Here is a 22075-nt window from a genome sequence, read left to right as displayed (position 1 = left end):
TGGCCAGACCTGACTTTAGTGCCTTGTGTATTTTATTCTGAAAATCAAGGAGGCTAAATTGGATCAAGGCTCTTTGCTTAGGACCCATGAAGCTCGAGTATGTGTGTGTGTGTGTGTGTGTGTATGTGTGTGCATGCTCAGTCATGTCTCTCTTTACGACCCCATGGACTGTAGCCCACCAGACTCCTTTGCCCATGGGGTTTTCCAGGCAAGAGTACTGGAATGGATCGCCATTTCCTTCTCCAGGGGATTTTTCCAACCCAGCAATCAAGCCGGTATCTCCTGTATTGGCAGACTGATTCTTTTAGCGCTGAGCCACCAGGGAAGCCCTGCTCTGTCCTTTCTGATTATCACAAACCAGGGAGTCAGCTGATGCCTCACCCAGGCCCTGGGGCTCCTCTGGTGGAAACCCACCTTCCAGCCACTCTATCACTCATTCACACATTCAACACGGTTATGAGAGAAGACAGCATTAACTGTGGAAAGTGAAAGTTGTTCAGTCGTGTCCAGCTCTTTGTGACCCCATGGACTGTATGGTCCGTGGAATTCTCCAGGCCAGAATACTGGAATGGGTAGCCTTTCCCTTCTCCGGGGGATCTTCCCAACCCAGGGATCAAACCCAGGTCTCCCACACTGTAGGTGGATTCTTTACCAGCTGAGCCACAAGGGAAGCTCCAATAATTGTGGGAGTGGTAATAATTAACCCAGCTCGGACACTTGTGCTGCATTAGGAGATGAGCAGGCATCACCTTATCTAAGCCTCACAATGACTCAGAAAGAAGGTGCTCTTGTGATCTCCATTTTAGAGATGGAGAAACTGAGGCTCAGAGATAACGTGTGTTGGCCCAGCTTGTAAGTGGTGAACCCCCAGCTTCAACCCAGGAGTCTGACCTCAGACATAGCAAAGGCTCAGCTGTTCATGGCATATCCACACTTCACAGGGTGCCAAGCAATAGGTTTGCAGAGACCCCCCATCCTGGGCCGACTACCGATGATTACAGTCAACCTGTGGTGACCAAGGAGGCACAGATATCAGGCAAGCATCCCACCCTCCAGGCCAGGCAGGAGCTGTCTTTCGAGGCTCATTTCTGTCGAGGTACCTGAGAGGGATGTATGTGACCTAAGAACTCACCACAGGTAGTTCTGCCACTGGTGGTTCCCTCATCAGTTTCTCCCGGTCCATCACAAGCCCCGCCCCCGGGGGCGGGGCTACTCGCCATCACCCGCTGGTCTGGTTCTGGGATGGGTGGCCTTAAGAGAGGTGCATCATGGAAGGACCAAGACGGGGCGGGGGGTGGGGGGCGGTGTGAAAACTCCGCGGACGACTCTGACCTGACCCGCCTTCTGTCGACACCAACATTCCTTCCTTTGTCTGTTCCGTGATAGTTTAGTATACCAAGCCGTCACTGCCTTCTTAGCCTGCAGGAATTGTAACAACTGTTATCCACCACAAACCATCGAAGCCTTAAATTGCAGCAGGAATAGTGACAGTAGTGATAGATTAGAATTTTAAAAATCAAACCCAAACTTGGCCCTGTCACGGCTAAGAGAAGGGCCAAGTTGACTGGAAAATAATTTACTTAGAAAATTTTGTGATGCACAGTAAATTAAGTCCTCCCTTCAGAACACATTTCTGCTTTTGTTTTTGGTTTTTCTCTTCCAAAGTAATGGTCCACTTAATTGGTTCCCAAAGACCTCCTGTTACAACCTAAAACTATTATCACTGGGGGGAGATGGACGTGGACCTGATTTGTGAGATGGCCAGTTCATTTTGAAATTTTAAAAGGGGTGAGGTGGGGTGATGGATTTGGAATCAGTCTTTTCTCTTCAGCCTTGAAGGATGGAACCAAAGGATACAGGGAACATCATCAGTGACAACAGATAATGAATTTTAAATACTTAGTACAAGAAAAATTAATTTGCTAAATTGGCCCTGTAGATACAATTATAAAATAAGTCACCATCTCCTTAAGCAACTCAAAACTTGGGGCTTCCCTGGTGGCTCAGCTGGTAAAGAATCCGCCTGCAACGCAGGAGACCTGGGTTCGATCCCTGGGTTGGGAAGATCCCCTGGAGAAGGGAAAGGCTACCCACTCCGGTATTCTGGCCTGGAGAATTCCATGGACTGTATCATCCATGGGGTCAACAATCTAAGATAACTGGAAATCTCCAGATAAAATAATTTAAACTCGAAACTCAGAGCCACTAACCTACCTGCACGTCCACGGCCACGCTGGGAGGTCACAGCCTCCTTACTGGGCATTTCTCAAGGGGCAGAGCTGTCCCTCTCTGCCCGACACTGTGCCAAGCACCTCACGTATGTTCTCTCGGTGAATCTCACTACCCCTGAGTCTTATCGTCAGCTGCATGAGACATCGAGCATACTAGACTAACTGTGGTGATCATTCTGTAATGTATAAAAATATCCAGTGACTAGACCATGTACCTAGAACTAACATAGTGTTGTAGGTCAACCACACAGCAAGAAGCAAACAAAAACAAACAAAAACACTGAGGGAAAAAACTCATCATTTGGTTGTACCATTCATTTTTACCAAGACTGGTGAAAAACCCACCATCCTTACTAGAGAATAACTCAAAGTTCATTCTTTAGTGTTGCTGTTCAGTCACTGAGTTCCGTCCAACTCGCGATCCCACGGACTGTGGGATTCTCCAGGCAAGAATACTGGAGTGGGTTGCCATTTCCTTCTTCAGGGGATCTTCCGGATCCAGGAAATCAAACCTTCATATCCTGCATTTATAGGTGGATTCTTTACCACGGATCCCCCAGGGAGGCCCCATTCTTCACTGAAAATGGGTCAATAATGTCGTCCTTGGCCGCAAAAGAGAACTAGCCATTGTAGGATTGAAAATGATTCTCAAGCTTTTTTCTTCATTACTGAACCAAAACTTTTGACTGCTTTTAGTACCCAAATAGCATCAAGGGCTTTGTTTCACATGAACAGTTTTGTGAGTCATCCTGTGTCATGTCTTTTCATTATTTCATTGTTTAGTCTAGAAATGTAAAAGTTTAAAACCATGAAGCAACAGTTTGGCATTTTACACCTCAAAAGGATGGTTTATTCAAATAATTGGTTAGAATCACTATAAATTAAATAAAACTTGATTTGATTAAAAAAAAAATCTTGACCTCAGTGAGCTGGACAGTGAGTGACGCCATCAGGAGACCCCAGGGCTGGACGGGGGGTGGCGGTACTTGCCTTGATACCCCTGCAAGGCTGTCACAGCAGAGGCGCAAAAGGTGTGGGTTTACCAAGAGCCCCTGGACAAAATGGGTTTACCAAGAGCCCCTGGACAAAAAGGTCAGACTTAGGAGCGTCGGGAAGGCCTGACGGTGGGTTTACTGCCCCTCCTGAAGCAGGGAGTGGCTGCTGCCTCCTCTAGGCGGCAGCAAACCAAAGTGAGGTGCCAGGAAGTGGAAGAGAAGACCATTGGCCTCTCATAATGACCCCAAAACAAGGCTCGTGCTTTGGAGGGAGAATGACCCAACCATCACCGTCGAGTTCTGAGGCCCGGGGTCTCAGAGGGGGTGGCCCTGGGTAGTGGGGGGCGGAGCACATAAACCCACCAACCTAAAGGAGGAGAAGGACTCAGGTAGAGGAATGCTTCAACTCTATCCACCCCACGTCCTTAGAGTGGGAAGGGAATAGGAAAAAGTGCATTTATTGGAAAAGCAAAAGAATTCCAAGAGAAGAAGCTGAGACCACCCCCACCTGGGATAGGGACTGGGAGGGTCATCGAATCACGCTCACGTCACATGATAGTAAGTGCCTGAGAGGCTCCGGGAGGGCGGGACTCTGCACCTCCATCCCTCCCCTCTTTTCTCTCCTAAGTGATTCAGAAACGATAAGGTCACCTCCTCTGGCGGCTGTCTCTCGGTCACATCTGGGGCTGTCCCAGAGAAAGATAGGGCACGTACACGGGGCGAGGGGTGCAGATGGGGCCATGATTCAGGGAAGGTGCTGATGAGGACTGGGGTGGGGAGGGGTGGTCTCTGAATCTCGACGCAAAGGGGCTGCCTCGGGAGAGCCCTGTTTGGGGGAGTTGATGCGCAAGCCCTCCTGGAAGCGGATGAAGTGGGGGTGGCTGTGTGTGTGTGTCTGCTGCGGGGAGGGGAGAGGGGGCTCCCATATTGCTGGTGATGCTGACCGATGGCCTTGCCACCCAGAGGAGGGCCAGGAGGGCCCCGCGTGGCCGCTGGAGCTGGGAGGGCAGAGGCGAGCGCGTGCAGAGCCCAGGTCTGGGGCCTCCCTGGGCACCTCGCAGCTCCATGGCACGCCGCAGGTCCCCTAGAGCTCGGGGGCCGGCGGCCCTGCGGCCTGCTCCTCCACGGGCTGCACGGCCTCCTGCACGTAGACGATGAACTCCGAGGCCTCCCCGCCCTGTGTGTAGACGGTGACCGTCTCGATGCCCTCCACGTCGTCGGATGACACCACCAGATGGTGCTGCTCGGCCAGCTCCACGGAGGCCTGCTGGAGGGTCTCCTGGATCATGACTGTGTGGTTGGAGCTGGGCTCCTCGTCCGTGACCTGCAGGAAGGTGAGAGAGAGGTCACAAGACGGGCCCCGCTTCAGGGTCCAGCCGGGACCAGAGGAATCACGGCGACTGTCTACAGAGCAGGCCGACTACAGACAAGGCCAAACGCCAGCTGCTGCCAAAGCCCTGACTCTGTGTTCTGGTCTGTTTTACAACTGCTTTTGATCTTGAGAAGAGAAATAATACAGATACCATAGGCAAGAATTAGAGTGTTGTGACCCTAAGAGGTGCAAAAACGACTGATAGAAAACCAGTCCAGGAGGAAGGTGAAGGGCCCAGGCTGGCTGAGCTGGTGAATGACTGCGTGGGACACAGGAACAGATGTCAGGGAGACCGGCCCTGCCCAGGGGGGCGTGAAGGCGAGGCAGGAAGAACCTCTGTCCTGCACGTGGTGGGGCTCAAACAGCAGCTCCCTCGCTGTGGGCTATGGGCCTCGGAAAGGCCACTTTCCCCCATGACCCTCTGCTATCTCATCTGTGAAACAAATTAGAATGCCCACTTCACAGAATGGCTCGGAGAACCAAAGAAGCTTTTATAAGCAGAGTGGGTGCTTGATAACATCACCGCGCTTTCCAGGCCTTCAGTCATGTACTAACAATGTTTTCCTAAGGTACTGCAGCATGTCAGTTACTCGTTCATTCATTCATTCCATTCAACAAGACCGTCCTCGTTTCAGTGGACTGAGCTCTCTGAGGGCCAGGACGTCATTGCCGTCTGGGGGGCACAGCTCCCCCAGATCCAGGCGGGGCGGGTGTGGGCCAGGAGCAGGCACCCAGTATCTGCCGAAGGGTGCTCCACTGGCTGCAGGTGAATGATGGGTGCTCGGGGAGCACACGGGGGAAATCCAGCCTGGAGGGGCAGACACAGGACAGCCTCCAGGGGAGGCACGCGAGTGGGCTCCAGGCAGAGCAGGGACAGAAGGAACAAGGACTCCCAGGACCCCCAGGAGAGACCTGGAGCAGCGGGCTTGCCCAGGTGGCCTCTGTGAGCTCCCACTCGTGAAACACTTTCTGACTCCCCGCTGGCTGGAGCCTGGGTTACTGTTTCCTCCCTGCCCAGCCCCCTGTAAACACGACCACACCATCTCTGGGACCCACGTTCAGGCTTCCAGGGGTCTCCCTCAGCCCTGGGCCTGAGCCATTCCCTGCTAGGAGGAAGGTCTGTGTTGGGGGCAGCGTGGTCAGGTTTAATTCAGAGAAGAAATCGGATGAGGTCCATCTGGGGTGGGCGCCACACAGTTACTGATTGGAAGAACCTCCAACTTGCACAGAACTTTCCAGAAGCTAGAGAGATACCTTGAGTGGCAACTATTAGCACATTTAGCCTGAGCTGTCTTTCTACAGTAGATGGAGGCCTTTTATCTCCCCTTCTTTTACTGTTTGTTTCAATTTCATGAAACGGGAAAATGTACTGTGAACCAAGACTTTAGAAGTAAATATTGATTTACTTCACTTTGAAAGAGGGAACCTGACAGAAGGGTGGGGAAGCGGGGAGGGAACACTGGACAAACGCTTTCCTCTGAACTGTCGGTCAATTCCGCATGAAAGTAAGGAGTCGGGGGGCACGCGGCATTTATGCTGAGGTTCCAGGACCTCGCGCGGGCAAATCAAGTCCATCGACTTCAGGTAAACAGATTCCACAGTGGTGATAAAACGGGCGAGATTCACCAACACGCGAGCTTTGAGACACACTCCTGGTGTGATAGCACTCTTCATGTACAGCGACCGCCGTCAGAGGTGAAGCCCCGAACAAGGAAGAAGTCACCGATGGCAGACGTCACCATCCTCTGGAACAACTCTAACACCTGAGTACTCATCAGGGCTGACACTGCTGCCCGGACAAGGAGACCCCTCCGGGCCCGGCCTCGGATGAGCAGAGCCTGCAATGCCTGTCCCCAAGGTGGCAGGGCAGGCTCCCAGGAGCCGGCCCAGGAGGGCCCAGGATGACCGAGGCATGACCACTGTCCACAGACGCGGGAAGAAGGGCAGAGGCCAAGATGAGGCCTCCGGGCTCGAAACAAGGGAAGATAACATGCTAACTCTGTCCCATGAGGGCTGGAGCCACTTTGTGGAAGGCGGTGGTGTCTGCAGATGGAGGGAGGGCAGAAGGGAGGCAGCAAAGAGCAGGCGTGTGCCCATCGCTCTGCCAGTCACCAAACTCACTGGGCAGATAGGATCACCAGTTCGGTTCATGCACTGCCAGTTCTGAGAGCAAAATGAACTTTCCAAACACGGTCCTCTGGGCTTACTTCACCAGGAAGAGTGATGAAGACGAAGGTGAATGTGCAGCCACAGAAATCCTGCAAAGGGTGACCCTCCTGGCCGGCACAGGTGTCAGGGAGGGGCGTTCAAAGCGTAACTACGACACCCAGGGTTCAGTGGCCGCCTGGTACTGGCCCAAGTTCACGTTCTCACGAGCATGCGTGTGCAAATGCCCGGCTTCACGTGAGGCTGTGCAAACGGGAACTGGGAGGTGTGGAGGGCTAACAGAGGCGGGTTCTGAGCCCTTCCCTCACCCTCATGCACTCCACCTTGGACATGACCCACACTCTGCTTCTGTGTTTTATGTTTCTGCAAACCACAGACTTCCTTCTCTGCCCCCAAGGCACCCAGTGGACGCTCTCCTCACCCCAGACCCGTCACTTGCACATGCCATCTTGTGGCCTGGGCATCTCAGGGAAACCTCTAGTGCCCAGTGACTCATCTAAGGTCAGTGGGCTGGAAGGTAGCTCAAATCTGGATGTTAATCCAGGTGACCTCAAGTCCGGGGACCTTCCCTGGCTGGTGCTGTGTGGCAGTGACTAAAGAAATGACGCGTCATAGATCAGTAGGGCTAAATTATGGCTCTCTGCCTGTCCTAATCAGTTTAGGGCTGACTGTATAGCTCTCGACCATTTTCTTTGTTCAGAACGATCGCTCTAGCAGTTTAATCTATTAGCACAGGCTTACAATTGTTCTCCACGGTAGAAATAATCTGCCTTCACGGTGTCATTATCCCCGAGATGGGTACTCCATTTTCCCCAAGTGCTGTATCTAACACATCTTCCAGCTAAATTATTAGCAGCACAGAGAGCTTAATGGAAAACCTTAACCCACAGGACTGTGCAAATTATTCAGTAAATCAGGCTCTGAGTTCTGCAGCTCTGCCCACCTCGAGTGTTCCAGAAGCTAGTTTTCTTCCCTGTGCGCGTGTGTGCTAAGTCACTTCAGTCGTGTCCAACTCTCTGCAACCCTATGGACTGTAGCCCACCAGGCCCTTATGTCCACGGGATTCTCCAGGCAAGATACTGGAGTGGCTTGCCATGCCCTCCTCCAGGGGCGCTTCACTGACCTTGGGACCGAACCAGGGTCTCTTAGGTCTCCTGCATTGACGGGCAGGGTCTTTACCATGAGCACTGTCTAGAGCAGATCACAGAGCCCGGCGCTCCGCAGGGCTCTTCTCTCTCGGAGTTTCCGTCAAGACCCCATACTCTCCACAAAGATACAACGGCTAAGGGGCATCTGGGAAACAAATGGGGCTGGCCTGCGCCCCAGGCCACACCCCTGCCCTGCCTCCCAAAGACATGGAGAGGGTCCCGTCTGTGAGATTGGATGCTCAGCTCCCCCACCTGCCCTACAAACTCTGCCACGAGTGACAAGAGGGCTTTCGAGTGAATAAATGAAACAAGGGCAGCGCACAATCCTGCGTGCCATCTGCGTGTCCCCACGCTCCGCACAGCCCCCCGGGTGTCCCTGCCCAGCCAGACCCTGCGTGCCCGGAGCCGCAGCCCCGCACCCAGTACCCTGCCGGCCGCCTGGGCCCTCCCCGACATGTGCCTGCCCTACTGGGAGCCCCTCCGTCACTCGAGCTCCTGCCTCAGCTGTGGAAAAGCTGACCTCTCCAGAGCAGTCCATCGGGCACTTGGCTTGCACCCCGGGAAAAGACGACGAGGGCAGAGGTCCCAAGGCCGCGCGTCCCCTCAGCCTGCGCCCCGGGAAGATGACAGAAGTCCCAAGGCCTCGTGTCCCCTCAGCCTGCGCCCCGAGAAGATGAAAGAGGTCCCAAGGCCATGCATCCCCTCAGCCTGCGCCCCCAAAAGATGAAAGTGGTCCCAAGGCCACGCGTCCCCTCAGCCTGCGCCCCGAGAAGATGAAAGAGGTCCCAAGGCCACGCGTCCCCTCAGCCTGCACCCCGAGAAGATGACAGAAGTCCCAAGGCCGCGCGTCCCCTCAGCCTGCGCCCCGAGAAGATGAAAGAGGTCCCAAGGCCGCGCGTCCCCTCAGCCTGCGCCCCGAGAAGATGACAGAAGTCCCAAGGCCACGCGTCCCCTCAGCCTGCGCCCCGAGAAGATGAAAGAGGTCCCAAGGCCACGCGTCCCCTCAGCCTGCGCCCCGAGAAGATGACAGAAGTCCCAAGGCCACGCGTCCCCTCAGCCTGCGCCCCGAGAAGATGAAAGAGGTCCCAAGGCCACGCATCCCCTCAGCCTGCGCCCCAAAAAGATGAAAGTGGTCCCAAGGCCACGCATCCCCTCAGCCTGCGCCCCGAGAAGATGAAAGAGGTCCCAAGGCCGCGCGTCCCCTCAGCCTGCACCCCGAGAAGATGACAGAAGTCCCAAGGCCGCGCGTCCCCTCAGCCTGCGCCCCGAGAAGATGAAAGAAGTCCCAAGGCCGCGCGTCCCCTCAGCCTGCGCCCCGAGAAGATGACAGAAGTCCCAAGGCCACGCGTCCCCTCAGCCTGCGCCCCGAGAAGATGAAAGAGGTCCCAAGGCCGCGCGTCCCCTCAGCCTGCGCCCCGAGAAGATGACAGAAGTCCCAAGGCCACGCGTCCCCTCAGCCTGCACCCCGAGAAGATGAAAGAGGTCCCAAGGCCACGCGTCCCCTCAGCCTGCGCCCCGAGAAGATGAAAGAGGTCCCAAGGCCACGCGTCCCCTCAGCCTGCGCCCCGAGAAGATGAAAGAGGTCCCAAGGCCGCGCGTCCCCTCAGCCTGCGCCCCGAGAAGATGACAGAAGTCCCAAGGCCACGCGTCCCCTCAGCCTGCACCCCGAGAAGATGAAAGAGGTCCCAAGGCCACGCGTCCCCTCAGCCTGCGCCCCGAGAAGATGACAGAAGTCCCAAGGCCACGCGTCCCCTCAGCCTGCACCCCGAGAAGATGAAAGCGGTCCCAAGGCCACGCGTCCCCTCAGCCTGCACCCCGAGAAGATGAAAGCGGTCCCAAGGCCACGCATCCCCTCAGCCTGCACCCCGAGAAGATGAAAGCGGTCCCAAGGCCACGCGTCCCCTCAGCCTGCACCCCGAGAAGATGAAAGCGGTCCCAAGGCCGCGCGTCCCCTCAGCCTGAGCCCCGAGAAGATGAAAGAGGTCCCAAGGCCGCGCGTCCCCTCAGCCTGCGCCCCGAGAAGATGACAGAAGTCCCAAGGCCACGCGTCCCCTCAGCCTGCGCCCCGAGAAGATGAAAGAGGTCCCAAGGCCACGCGTCCCCTCAGCCTGCGCCCCGAGAAGATGACAGAAGTCCCAAGGCCACGCGTCCCCTCAGCCTGCACCCCGAGAAGATGAAAGAGGTCCCAAGGCCACGCGTCCCCTCAGCCTGCGCCCCGAGAAGATGACAGAAGTCCCAAGGCCGCGCGTCCCCTCAGCCTGCACCCCGAGAAGATGAAAGCGGTCCCAAGGCCACGCGTCCCCTCAGCCTGCACCCCGAGAAGATGAAAGCGGTCCCAAGGCCACGCATCCCCTCAGCCTGCACCCCGAGAAGATGAAAGCGGTCCCAAGGCCACGCGTCCCCTCAGCCTGCACCCCGAGAAGATGAAAGCGGTCCCAAGGCCGCGCGTCCCCTCAGCCTGTGCCCCGAGAAGATGAAAGAGGTCCCAAGGCCGCGCGTCCCCTCAGCCTGCGCCCCGAGAAGATGACAGAAGTCCCAAGGCCTCGCGTCCCCTCAGCCTGCACCCCGAGAAGATGAAAGAGGTCCCAAGGCCACGCATCCCCTCAGCCTGCGCCCCAAAAAGATGAAAGTGGTCCCAAGGCCACGCATCCCCTCAGCCTGCGCCCCGAGAAGATGAAAGAGGTCCCAAGGCCATGCGTCCCCTCAGCCTGCACCCCGAGAAGAGGACAGAGGTCCCAAGGCCGCGCGTCCCCTCAGCCTGTGCCCCAAAAGATGAAAGAGGTCCCAAGGCCACGCGTTCCCTCAGCCTGCGCCCCAAGAAGATGAAAGAGGTCCCAAGGCCACGCGTCCCCTCAGCCTGCGCCCCGAGAAGATGAAAGAGGTCCCAAGGCCACGCGTCCCCTCAGCCTGCACCCCGAGAAGATGACAGAAGTCCCAAGGCCGCGCGTCCCCTCAGCCTGCGCCCCGAGAAGATGAAAGAGGTCCCAAGGCCACGCGTCCCCTCAGCCTGCACCCCGAGAAGATGAAAGAGGTCCCAAGGCCACGCGTCCCCTCAGCCTGCGCCCCGAGAAGATGAAAGCGGTCCCAAGGCCACGCATCCCCTGCAGCAGCAGGAATGGGAGTCACTGTGCAGAGTGAATGCAGTGGACCCTGCAGGAGGCGGATGCAGCTATCGAGTGAAGGCTGATTTCCTCAGGAAGATGAGGTCTGGTTCTGAAGGGACCTTGTAGCATAACACGCTGCTCGCCGGCGTCCCCACATGCACTCAGGCCCCTCGGAGCATCGCCTGATGATGGTGGCCAGTGGGAGGGCGGACAAAGGTTCCCCGGGCCCAGAGCGACTGAGAAACCAGAAGAGGGATGAAAACAAGCTTTAAAATCAGGAGCAGATCTGAAGGGTGGGTGCCTACAATGGGCTGCGGGGCGGCAAAGGTGCGGCCTTGGTTGGAACAGGGACATGTTACATTAGCACCTGCTCTGCAAGACAGACAGAGCAGTGGGTTCCATCTGGACACCTCTGAATACTGAACCGTTTACTGAATAAGGCATCGGACAAGTATCTGGCTCTCGTCTGTTATACACTCAGCCCCCTGTATTTCAAACGCTCTTGCTGAGAGTTAATTGTCAGACACTCTGCTAAAGGCTGGAGACAGAACCGTGGGTCCCCCACGTTCTAGACACAAAGGGGTCTCCAGTTCAGTGAAGGGATTGGAAAGGACACTTCTCCTGGACCCCCAGGGTGGGGCGGAGCTGGGTGGGCAGGGAGCAGGTGGTAGTCAGCAGTGGTTTCCTGCAGATGACCCCGGTCTTGAACAATGGAGGGTTTTCAGTAATTGAAAGAATGCAAACATCCTCTAAGGTCCCTTGCACTGCAGAAATTCTCAGACTCCAGGATACAGAGAATTAGAGGGCTGCAGACAAAAATCCAAACACGACAAACCGGAAAACAATAATGAAAAAGAACCCTGTGGTCAGTTCCTTTAGGTGAAACACTCCCCTGGGTGTGTTGAAGCTCTAGGGAAGGTGTCTTATTTTTTCCAGCAATTAGGGTTTCACTCACTGCTTAAATTATACAAGCAAGAGCTTCCTCCAGCATTCTCAATAGGAGAATGCAGACCCATTTTCCAAGATTAATAAGCAAGCATGTTTACTGTTAACAACCCTAGGTCAGGTGTGGCATTGGCTGAATCAGAAACAAAAGGAAATGTAAATACGATCCTGAATTTATAGAGGAAAGAAAAGGTATAAACGAATGTGGTTTGTAAAAAAGCATCATAAATTCCCAACTCTAAAAATATATACATATCTAGGGGATCAAAAAAAAAAAGAGGAGGTGAATACTATGTGCAAGAAATTTGTGGAAATATCAAAAGATAGCAAAAGATATTCACAGACAGGGAGAAACCATTCCAGAGATCAAAGAAAATTTAAAGCCTTTTAAAAAAAGAGCATGAATCCCCCCGGGAAGGGAGGAGGTCTGTGACGCATGCCTGCTTTCATGAGACAATGGCATCACCCGCCGCCACCACCACCGTATTTTGCTCTTGGTTGTAAGGAAACAGCAGAGACTTCCTTCTTTTCTGAAAATACACACCCCATAAACAGTGCAAAGTCCGGGTTGTAAAGACTGACTGCTCGATAAAAACAGTCCCCGCTAGTGTGTCCTTGCTTTGAGACGCTGAGGGGTCCATCTGGCGACACTGGGCTCCCCAGTGCTGAGATGCCAGGGCACCAGGGAGCCCCCTGCACAGAATGGCCTTGGTCGGGGGGGTCCTGGCCTGGGGGGAACAGGCGGGTCTCTTTGCCCGGAAACGGGAAGAGAGACCTTGCTTGAGCTCGTCACAGGATGAGCGTGGAAAGGCTTGCACGTTGGCCAGACCGACTGGGCAGGCAGCCAGGTTAGAGGCAGGGGCCGGGCAGCACAAAGGGGGAGTGCATGGCCAGCACCCGCTGTGTTTCTCAGGCATCTGAGGGCAGACTGGTGTGATCTCAGTAAACCAGGGGGCTCAGGAAAACAGAATCCTGCTGTGAATGGTGGTACAGCAGGAAGGGTGGCCCCACTCGAGAATGAAGAAACAGCGGGGACCCAGAGCCTGGCAAGGGGCAGAGGTGTGAAGCGGCGTGAGGTGCTCACAATTGCTGGTGGGTCAGCCCCTCCAGGGCAGCGTCCCCACCACTGCCACCTCCACACGGCCCTCTCCCCCGGGTCTTGATTAGCACACCCTCCTCTGGACAATGTGCACACAGCATGGAGCTTGCCGCAGGCCTGACGTGAATGAGTCTAATGTTTGCCTCCAGAGATATTTTCAAACAGAACCCAAACAGAGCATCTTCCCAGCAACAGGGAGGGAGGGGACAGGTGGTGGCTTCTGACCGCCTCTGAGTATCTTCTGATATTTAGACAAGTTTGCTGTGCAGGATGCTGCCTTTTGGCGACCCGTTAGCACACATACATTAATTTCCACTGAGTGCCCCGCATGCCTGGGCTCCGCATCGCTGGCAGGCACCCGGCCCTGAGGGGACGGGATGTGGGGGGAATGTGCTTCTCCTGGAAGCCTCCCCGTGCCTGGCAGCCCGTCCACAGGTGGACCACTCTCTGGTCAGGCAGGGGTCCCAATACCATGCTCACTGAAGGCCCCTCCACTGCATTTGGAAGCATTTCCCCCTGCATGTGGCTCAGGACAAAAGGCCTCCGCCCTGCTGATGTTCACCAGCCCCCGGACCTGGCGGCGGGCGCTCCATGGAGACCTGGGCCTGACGGACTCCTCCCCCTGCCGTCCCCAGGGCCCCGCTCCGTGCTGGGCCGGGGAGGTGGCACTGGCTTCTCGCCTCAGCGGTGGAGACTCTTCTTCCTGTGAGCCAGCAATCTGTTTCCTCTAGAAGTTTCTCTCTGTGTCCTTCAACACAGGTGACGGGCAGCCTCCAGGAGACCCTGGGGACTACGACATGGAGCTGGCAGGACACACCATGTTCCCCCCAGGACCTTCAGAGCCGCCAGCTCTGCTCAAGAGAGACAGACCGAACTCTCAGTGACTCAGCACACCTGACTTCTATTTATTGTTGATCAGTTGCTAAGTTGTGTCCGACTCTGAGACCCCAGGGACTGCAGCAAGCCAGGCTTCCCTGTCCTCTACTATCTCCCGGAGTTTGCTCAAACTCGTGTCCCTTGTATGGGTGATGCCATCCAACCATCTCATCCTCTGTCACCCCCTTCTCCTCCTGCCTTCAATCTTTCCCAGCATCAGGGTCTTTTCCAGTAAGTTGGCTCTTGGCATCAGGTGGCCAAAGTATTGGAGCTTCAGCATCAGCATCAGTCCTTCCAATAAATATGAAGGGTTGATTTCCTTTAGGATTAACAGATTTGATCTTGCAATCCAAGGGACTCTCAAATGTCTTCTCTAGCACAATTCGAAAGCATCAATTGTTCAACACTTGGTTTTCTTTATGGTCCAACTCTCTTATCTGTACATGACTTCAGGAAAGATCATAGTTTTGACTAGATGAATCTCGGCCGGCAAGTGATGCCTCTACTGATCTAATATGATGTCTAGGTTTGTCAGAACATCCTGTTTAAAGAATGTTAATCATAACAAAACATAAACCACTTCAATCACTCTTCAAACTCACCCAGGTAGGTTCGTTAGTAACAAAGTAGGTCTAAGAACAGAGTCAGGGACCGTGAGGGTCTTACTCTGAGGCCAGTGCAACTCCGAGGTTGACGCCCACCACGTGCGCTGCTGTGAGCAGCCCCAGACCCCGAGCGGAAACTCCACTGGACACCACCTCCTGCTCCTCAGGCCACAGCTCCCTTCCTTCCGATGTGTGCTTCTCTCTCTGGGTAGGGAGATCTGCCCACCTGGGGTCTCTCTGGCCCTGCGCTGAAGTCAGGTGCCCCTTCTGGCTCAGAGCCCCCCAACCAACTCCCTGTTACTTTGGGCAGCAGGTCCCATGATGCTGCTTGGCACCAGCTTTTCCATATCAGCCTCCTCTAGGGCCTTCTCCAGGGATGTTGTGTGTGTTCGTCGTTCAATCGTGTCCTCTTTGAGACCCCATGGACTGCAGCCCGCCGGCCTCCTCTATCCATGGGATTCTCCAGGCAAGAATACTGGAATGTGTTGCCATGCTCTTGTCCATTTTCCAGGGGGTTGACCCTGAATGTCACAACCACGGCATGTGGGAGGGGGTCATGTCTCCAGCCGTGAACATGATGCAACCATCTGCCTGGACCAGGCAACAGACTCTGCTGCGAAGCAGGAGGTGTTTCATCCACGCTGGGACTCTCACTGCTGAGCACGGGGCCTGGACGGCTGCATTGGAACCTGCCTGCTGCACAGAAGCTTCCAGAAGCAGAAACAGTTATGGCTGACTTGTAGGAGCTCAGACTGGAGTTAAGGAGCTCTGTCACTCCTATGACAGGAGCTAAGATTAGACTCAACCAGAGCCAGGCATGCTGCCAGCTGCCTCATTTGCATAATTATGCATAACCCGCACAGCAGCCCCACAGGGTAGGTTCTATTATTTTCCCACTTTACAGATGAAACAACAGAATTTCCGAGAGGAGAAGGGCTTTGCCCCAGGCCACACTATTAAGGGAACAACACAGGGTCAAGTGCAGCCAGTCTGGCTCCCTTTCAGCCGCTTACTGCACTACTGGCTGCATCCTTCTCCACCCACTGTGACCTGGCCTGGGGTGAGCCCTGAAATGGGCTTCTCAGGAGATCTCCTGTGCACTGCTCATCCAGGAAGGGGCTCCATCTTCAGGGCCTGAGGCTCCCCGGGCAGGGCATCCACAGCAACTGGAAATCACAGGCTGCCCCACCATGGGCACCCCAGCCCACCCAGCTCAGCGTCCAGAGTCTGGTCCCCCAGGGATGCCGGGATCTGGTTCACATTTTGAAAAGATCACTCTGTCTGAAAACTGGATTTTAGAGCTGCAGGGGAGAAAGTACGTGGCCTGGTGAAGAGCCAGGTCTGTGACCAGGGAGGGAGGCTGACAGCTCAGGGCAGAGCTCCCTGGGCTCCACGACACTCACGAGCCACCCGGGGGGGGGGGGACTATGCTGCGATGTGGGGTCTGATTCAGCAGGCCTGAGGGGGTCTGCCAGACAGTCTGCATTTCTAATAAGCTCCCTGATGCTGATGCTGCTGGCCTGGGGACCACATTCTGCGTAGTCAGGGCTTGATGGGGGCGGTGGCCTAGGGACAGAGGGACTATTCAAGGTAACTTACGAAGGGAGCAGGAAGAGGATTTGCTGATGGATCAGACGTGGGGGTGAGAGAGGCCGAGGAGGGAAGACAGACTCCAGGAGCAGGAGTGGAGAGCTGCATTTACTAGATGGGCAGGAGGCAGGGGGTGGGTTGTGGGGTCCAGAGGCCTTGCTTAGGGGAACTTCTGCACTAAGACAGGCGCTTCCACCCGAGTGGGAGTGATGAGCAAGAACCAGCCTGTAGCAGCACTGCCCTGGGCCGAGCGTGAGGAAGGCTGGACCAGACCCCCTTCAGATGGTCACTGCAGCTCTGGTTCCTCCTATCACAGCCCTGCCTTTGCCCCAAACCTGCAGCAGACCGAGAGATCTCAGCCAGCAAGGGGACGCTGCAGGGACGGGAGGAGGCAACTAAACCCCAGCTGCCCTGGCCAAGGACGCGGATCAGGAAACGGGCACCTGAGCAAACAGCAACAAACACAAGAGTCGGGCTGCTGTTGTTAAGTTGCTAAGTCATGTCCGACTCTTTGCGACCCAACCCCACGGATTGTAGCCCACCACGCTCCTCTGTCCATGGGATTTCCCAGGCAAGAATATGGGAGTGAGTTGCCATTTTCTTCTCCAGGGGATCTTCCCAACCCAGGGATCATCCCCGCGTCTCCTGCATTGTCAGGAGGGTTTATCACTTTACCACTGAGCCGCCAGGGAAGCCTCAAACACAAGAGTATTAACACTCAAACAAAGTGGGATTCCGCAAACTGCACCAACTGAGCCGCAGCTTCTGAGGCACAAGGGGAAATCGGGTCTTAGGGGAAAGGGTAACAGAAGCAGGGTTCAATGACTGACACCTTCAGGGCAGCTAACAATGTCTTTCATGAAAAGGAGTGTCAGGATGGAGTAGGGAAAAGCTTTTATTCTCTGTTTTTTCAGACAATTTCCCATATGATCATGGATATATAATGGAACTTACTTTTACTCTTAAAATTTCACAAAGAGATGGAATTTTCAGTCACTGCCATGGAATAGGAGGGCTCAGCAAGTCATAAAAGAGCCATGAAAGGAAGCAGTCATGAATATCAGCCTCAGACATCACACCAGAAGCAGAAATCACTGAGGGAAGTTGTATTTAAGACAAAGATTGAAATGGCTGAGGGAGAAGTAAGGCAGGCTCAGCAAGGACAGCAGCTGGCATGACGTGACCAGGAGGGTAACCCGTAGCCAAGCCCCCAAGTGAACTGTCTGGATCTATATGCTGAAGGTCACCACTCGGCTCGTCCGCAGGCACTCCACAAGCAATGTGAAGTGGGCAAATATTTGAAGAGGCTACCTGTGTGTGTAATTAGACGCTTGATGTAATTCAAGTTGGCAGAGCCCCAGGATCAAATAAATTGTGCCACAAAGTTCTTTAGGCAGGAGCCAGACCCCACCAATCAAAACACGCCCATGAAAACTGGGTCTCATGGGAAGGGCTATAAGAGGGAGAAACAGAGAAAGGAGTCGGTGAGACTTCCCCATTTATATAACAGTCAAAAGAACGGGAAATCAGAAGATAAAAGGTAGACGACTATCTGGATGGCAGCATCGCTTCTACCGCTAACAGAGAACCCAGAGTTAGATCAGCCGATGGTCAGTCAGCAAGCACAGGGGACGCTGATGCCCTCAGTTCTGCAGTCTGCATCAAATCTGACAGCCTGTGAAAGGCAGGTGGCTCCCCGACATGGGCCTTCCAAGGCATGAATCCATCGTGACTGCCAGTACCCTGCAGAGTCAACGCGAGGGGGAGGGCGTGGGGCACCCCCACCACACGGCGAGGACGCACAGAAGAGCCGGCAGTGCTTCCAGAGGAGCGAGGCTGAGGCCACCACCAGTGCTTTCAACACACACACGGTCTCCCTCTTCCCGGAAAGAATCCTGAGACAAGCCACAGCGGCGGTAAAGCCACTGTGTCGGGGAAGTAGAACAGTCAGCTGAAGGTGCCAGGGTTTGGCGATGAGGAAAAGCATAAAAATCTCCCATGCTCACAAGCAAGTGACCTGAAGACAGAGCAGGTTCTGAGGAGAGATGTGAGTGGAGAGAAAAGAAGGGGTGGCTCTCCTGTTATTTGCACGTGTTTGGGGGAGTCAGGGAGAGGTCTGTTTACGGTGTGATTCCAACAGAGCCTCTGCAGGAACAAGGAAAGGACGCTCATCAACTCCCAGATTATTGGAGCTAAAAGGGATAACAGAACAGGGTGGCTCCACCCAGCGCCGTCTGCGTGCAGGATGAGGGGGAGACCTCAACTCAGTCTCCCTTTACGGCAATGCGGGCGGCCAGTATCTCCTGTGATTTCCACGGTTTACAAGAGCATCTCGTGCAGACGTGTGACTCTTCCATCAGGTCTCTCACTCAGAGTTAAGAGACCAAATTCAGGGAATGGAGTGACTGTTTTTAGCTTTTGTTCCCTCACACAAATCACCTTCCAAGTCCCTCCCCCCATCGTTTTGCCACAAATCTTATGAGGATGCACAACATCTGCCCCCAGCAGGTCAGGAGGCCCATCCTGGGCTCCCCTAAAGGATGGAGCAGAGCAGCAAGGCCCCCCCACTCAGAGGCTGCACTTGAGGAGGCCCCTCCAAAGGGTGGCTTCTCCCCACCAGATGCCCCCATACAGACGGAGAGAGTGAAAGAGGTTCCGGGGACCACGTGACTCAGGGCCTTACACGAAAAACAGGACAGGCTGGACCCCAGTTTCCCTGAAAACAGGCGACTGATGTACACGGACGGCCACAGGAGTGGACAGCATTTCCTCACCGAGATAATGAACCACAAGTAACAGACAGCAATTCCAGGTTGGTTGCCAACCAACGTGCCTCCTCCAGCAAGAGCGGCTACGGAAACTGCCTCTCGGGCTGCCTGCTAGGCCCTCGAGAGGCGGGGCGCTTTTGACAAAGCTGGAACTTCTGCTTTGCGGTTTGATTTTTGTTTATATTTTTAATCAGCACTAAAAGCAGGTGGGAAGAACACCTGGGAGTTTGAACAGGATGGCGGCAGCATCATTCCGGGCCTGCCAGGCTGAGCGTCTACACGGGGACGTGGGTGAGGGCCGGCACGTCTGGGGGGAGCGGATCTGAGCCTCCAGCACGGAGGAGGGAACAGAGGCAGGAGAGCGGCAACTCTAGGAAGCGCTGCAGAGACGCAGGAGCAGGGGCAGAGCAGAGAGGGCCTGCTCACCACAGGCACTACTGAGCCCCTCGCTCCACGGGGAGGGACAAGGAGGACCACCTGCTCGCTCTTGACCTGCGGATGAAAGTGGGGACTCCTGAGGGCCGCGCCTCCTCAGTCGTGACTCTTTCAAGGACCTGCAAGGTGGCTCTCATTCTTGAAATGTCACCTGTGATTAGAAACAAGGGTGTCCCAAGGTGTGTGTGCTTCCCAAGGCTGCCACCTCACACGGAAGTCTGTGACTCAAAATCGTCTCTACGACAACAGAGTATCTCAGTAAACAGTAGCCTGGATTAGCAAAGACTTTCTGCTGACAAAGAGGCCCTCATACTTTGAAATGTACCACATGAACACGTGTGAAGGTTAATATTGTGTGTACCTCAATTGGGCCAAGGGGTGCCCAGCTCAGCCGCCTACTGTGTAGGGGTAACCTCTGCAGCAGACAGCACTCAAGTTATCTCAGAAAGACCCTGGATTATCACGAGGCCATAAGATACTGTGACCCCATGGACTGCAGCATGCCAGGCTTCCCTGTCCTTTACCATCTCCTGGAGCTTGCTTAAACTCGTCCATTGAGGCGGTGATGCCATCCAACCACTTCATCCTCTGTCATCCCCTTCTCCTCCTGCCTTCAATCTTTCCCAGCATCAGGGTCTTTTCCAGTGATTCAGTTCTTCGCATCAGGTGGCCAAAGTATTAGAGCTTCAGCTTCAGCATCAGTCCTTCCAATGAATATTCAGGGGTGATTTCCCTTGGAATTGACTTGCTATCCAAGGTACTCTCAAGAGTCTTCTTGACTCTTGACAGTTTGAAAGCATCAATTTTTTGGTGCTCAGCCTTCTTTATGGTCCAGTTCTCACATCTGTACATGACTCTGGGAAAAGCAAAGCTTTGACTACATGGACCACGGTTGAGAGTACCTTAGACAGCAAGGAGATCAAACCAGTCAATCCTAAATCCAGGGTGAGGGGAACATCACTGATTCCCAGCAGGTGCCCCAGAGTTCACAACTGAGTGGCCTACGCACACTTGGTAAACAGATATGATTTCTCTACTGGAAAATCCTAAACCAGAATTCAGTTAAAAGAAAAAAATAAAATAAAAATAAACTGATTTCTGTAATAAAAACAGCTATATTGGGACATCCCTAGTGGTCCAATGGCTAAGACACCACACACCCAAAGCAAGGGCCTGGGTTTGATCTCTGGTCAAGAAACTAGATCCTGCCTGCAAGCTGCAACTAAAGAGCCTGTGTTAATGCAAATAAGGAACTGGCATGGCCAAATAAATAAATTTTTAAAAAATAGCTATATTTAAGCTTAAATAAGACAACTGAATAGAGAGGTCATTCCTTTAGCTAGGGGAGCCTGACACAGTGCAATCCCATAGGCATTGCAGGGGACATCTGAGGCCTCCCTGCCCATCTGTCCATCCACCCATTTTCCCATCCATCATTTATCAACAGCCTCAGAGCTCCAGGTGCCAGCCAGGCAAACATGACTCACATCTCCACCAGGCTCCTCTGTCTACGGAATTCTCCAGGCCAGAATACTGGAGTGGGTAGCCATTCCCTTCTCCAGGGGATCTTCCCAACCCAGGGATCGAACCCAGGTCTCCTGCATTACAGCAGATTCTTTACCATCTGAGCCACCAGGGACGCCCCCAGTTAACCCCTGATGCGCCAGGTCAGCCAGGCGGACAGGACTCACAGCCTCAGGGAACATTTCCAAGTGCAGTGACTCAAGTCCGCATTAAACGGTGACACCCCTCTGAGTCCTGCGGTTTGAATAAACCGAAGACTGAAGGGTGCCCCTGTTTTCCACCACTGCGAACACATTATCCCTTTTTACAGGGCTGCACCGGAGGCTTATCTGCCTTATCCCTCGTCACGCTATTACCCTAACGCCTCGGAACACAGCTAAGCCATCTCCTCCACCCGCAACCTCGAGTATCACCACTCCGCCTGCAACGTGCAATAAATCATGTCTCCAGGGAGCAGCAAATCCATCCTGTTCCTAGAAGGAAGTCTTGAGTCACAGCGGTGGCGCCTCCCTGAAGTTCTGCAAAGGATCTGGCATGCCCGCAACAGCCAAAGGTCCCCTGATGCCCTTCCCGAAGTGGCCGGGTCTAGCTAGGGACTTCCACAAGCCACAATACAGACAAGGATTTTCAGAAGAGATTACGAGACATACTGAGGACTGCAATCTAACAAATACAAAGAAAAGCTGAGAGAGCATTTGGCCCAGAGTTGTTATGAATCGGCTCCCAACAATGCAGAACATGCGGCCCCTGCAGCCCGAGACAACAACTCCTGCTGTCCCGTCTGACCTCTGCCCAGGGTCTCACTGAGAGACAGCATTCTAACGGAGGAGTACAAACATGTGGAGTATCCAAATGATCATCTAGATGCACTAAGTCTTGTCTGAGGAGCCGGAAATCCAGAGCTGAACCCGCATGCGCTAATTCCGCTGGGAGCTCCCTAGCCTGAACTCCCTGCCTGCACTGTGGCCTGGCCCTGGACGCACCTCGGGGTGGGGGTGGGGGGCAGTCAGGGGGGGCAGCCCTGGGAAGCCCACCGAGTCATCAGAGGCAAGTCACAACACATCGCACAGGGAGAAGACAGCTACATTCAGAAAGTATTTGTTATTTGCCAAGAAAACCTTACCCTTCTGCTGTTACCTGTTTCACGCTTCCTTCTTGTTATCATCAAACTTGGCACCACAGGTACAGCAGAACTTGGATCATTCTAGTGAAGCCCA

General features: G+C 54.4%; 1 protein-coding gene and 1 long non-coding RNA gene across 4 annotated transcripts in view; both read right to left on the bottom strand.

Annotated features, from left to right (window-relative positions):
* Positions 1 to 1899: 1899 nt before the first annotated feature.
* ZFAT (zinc finger and AT-hook domain containing) overlaps positions 1900 to 22075 on the bottom strand; it is a 146012-nt gene continuing 125836 nt past the window's right edge. For all 3 annotated transcript variants that reach the window (XM_020893094.2, XM_070476962.1, XM_070476961.1), the window contains one exon: positions 1900 to 4550. In XM_020893094.2, coding sequence (XP_020748753.2) covers positions 4311 to 4550 — 240 coding nt within the window. In that variant the 3' untranslated portion in view covers positions 1900 to 4310. The remainder of the gene's footprint in view (positions 4551 to 22075) is intronic.
* On the bottom strand, positions 19066 to 21559 carry LOC139038432 (uncharacterized). The gene is made up of 2 exons (XR_011491390.1): positions 19486 to 21559; positions 19066 to 19391 (listed from the first exon to the last, which is right to left on the bottom strand). It is a non-coding gene; the product is annotated as an uncharacterized lncRNA (long non-coding RNA).

This window comes from Odocoileus virginianus, chromosome 15 (genome assembly GCF_023699985.2).
Source record: "Odocoileus virginianus isolate 20LAN1187 ecotype Illinois chromosome 15, Ovbor_1.2, whole genome shotgun sequence".
NCBI classification, from domain to species: Eukaryota; Metazoa; Chordata; class Mammalia; order Artiodactyla; family Cervidae; genus Odocoileus; species Odocoileus virginianus.
The sequence above is the reverse complement of the archived record's forward strand: the minus strand, read 5'-3'. Positions and strand labels throughout refer to the sequence as shown.